Consider the following 472-nt stretch of genomic DNA (forward strand, 5'->3'; position numbering starts at 1 on the left):
GTATGAATACCAATATCTTAAAGTTGAAGATGGTTGCCTTATGACTTGGGTCTTTCTTTATTTCTTTTTATTCAAATGAACCTGATTTTGGTATAATAGGGAATGTTGTTAAAAAAGAAAAAATGGTAAAAAACGTTTTTGTTTTTTTATTATATCTGCAGATTAAAATAATGTTCATTCTTTCAGGAACTTGTTACTGGACCTAAATGTGATCGTTGCAAGCCAAATACCTTCTTCCTCAATGACAAGACCCGCTTCGGTTGCATTGACTGCTTCTGTATGGGCATTACCAAGGCTTGTACCTCATCCAACTGGTACAGGCAACAGGTAATTTCTCTCCCCTGTATTCTTTCTTTTGGAATTATTTTGAATATACCTTGTTTCTTTTGATCTGATTTAGTGGGTGGACTGTATACTTCAGTGGAAAATTTGGAGTGTAGCTGTAGTATTTAAGGTATTGTATTCACATTTC

At 34.1% G+C, this 472-nt stretch overlaps 1 protein-coding gene across 1 annotated transcript in view; it reads left to right on the forward strand.

Annotated features, from left to right (window-relative positions):
- Positions 1–472, forward strand: part of LOC119594807 (basement membrane-specific heparan sulfate proteoglycan core protein-like) — a gene marked incomplete at its 5' end in the record, with an annotated part of 219836 nt that overhangs the window by 160218 nt on the left and 59146 nt on the right. Inside the window, 1 exon segment of the mRNA XM_037943897.1 lies at positions 187–327. Coding sequence (XP_037799825.1) covers positions 187–327 — 141 coding nt within the window.

The sequence above is a fragment of the Penaeus monodon genome, chromosome 34 (assembly GCF_015228065.2).
Source record: "Penaeus monodon isolate SGIC_2016 chromosome 34, NSTDA_Pmon_1, whole genome shotgun sequence".
In the NCBI taxonomy this organism is placed as follows: Eukaryota; Metazoa; Arthropoda; class Malacostraca; order Decapoda; family Penaeidae; genus Penaeus; species Penaeus monodon.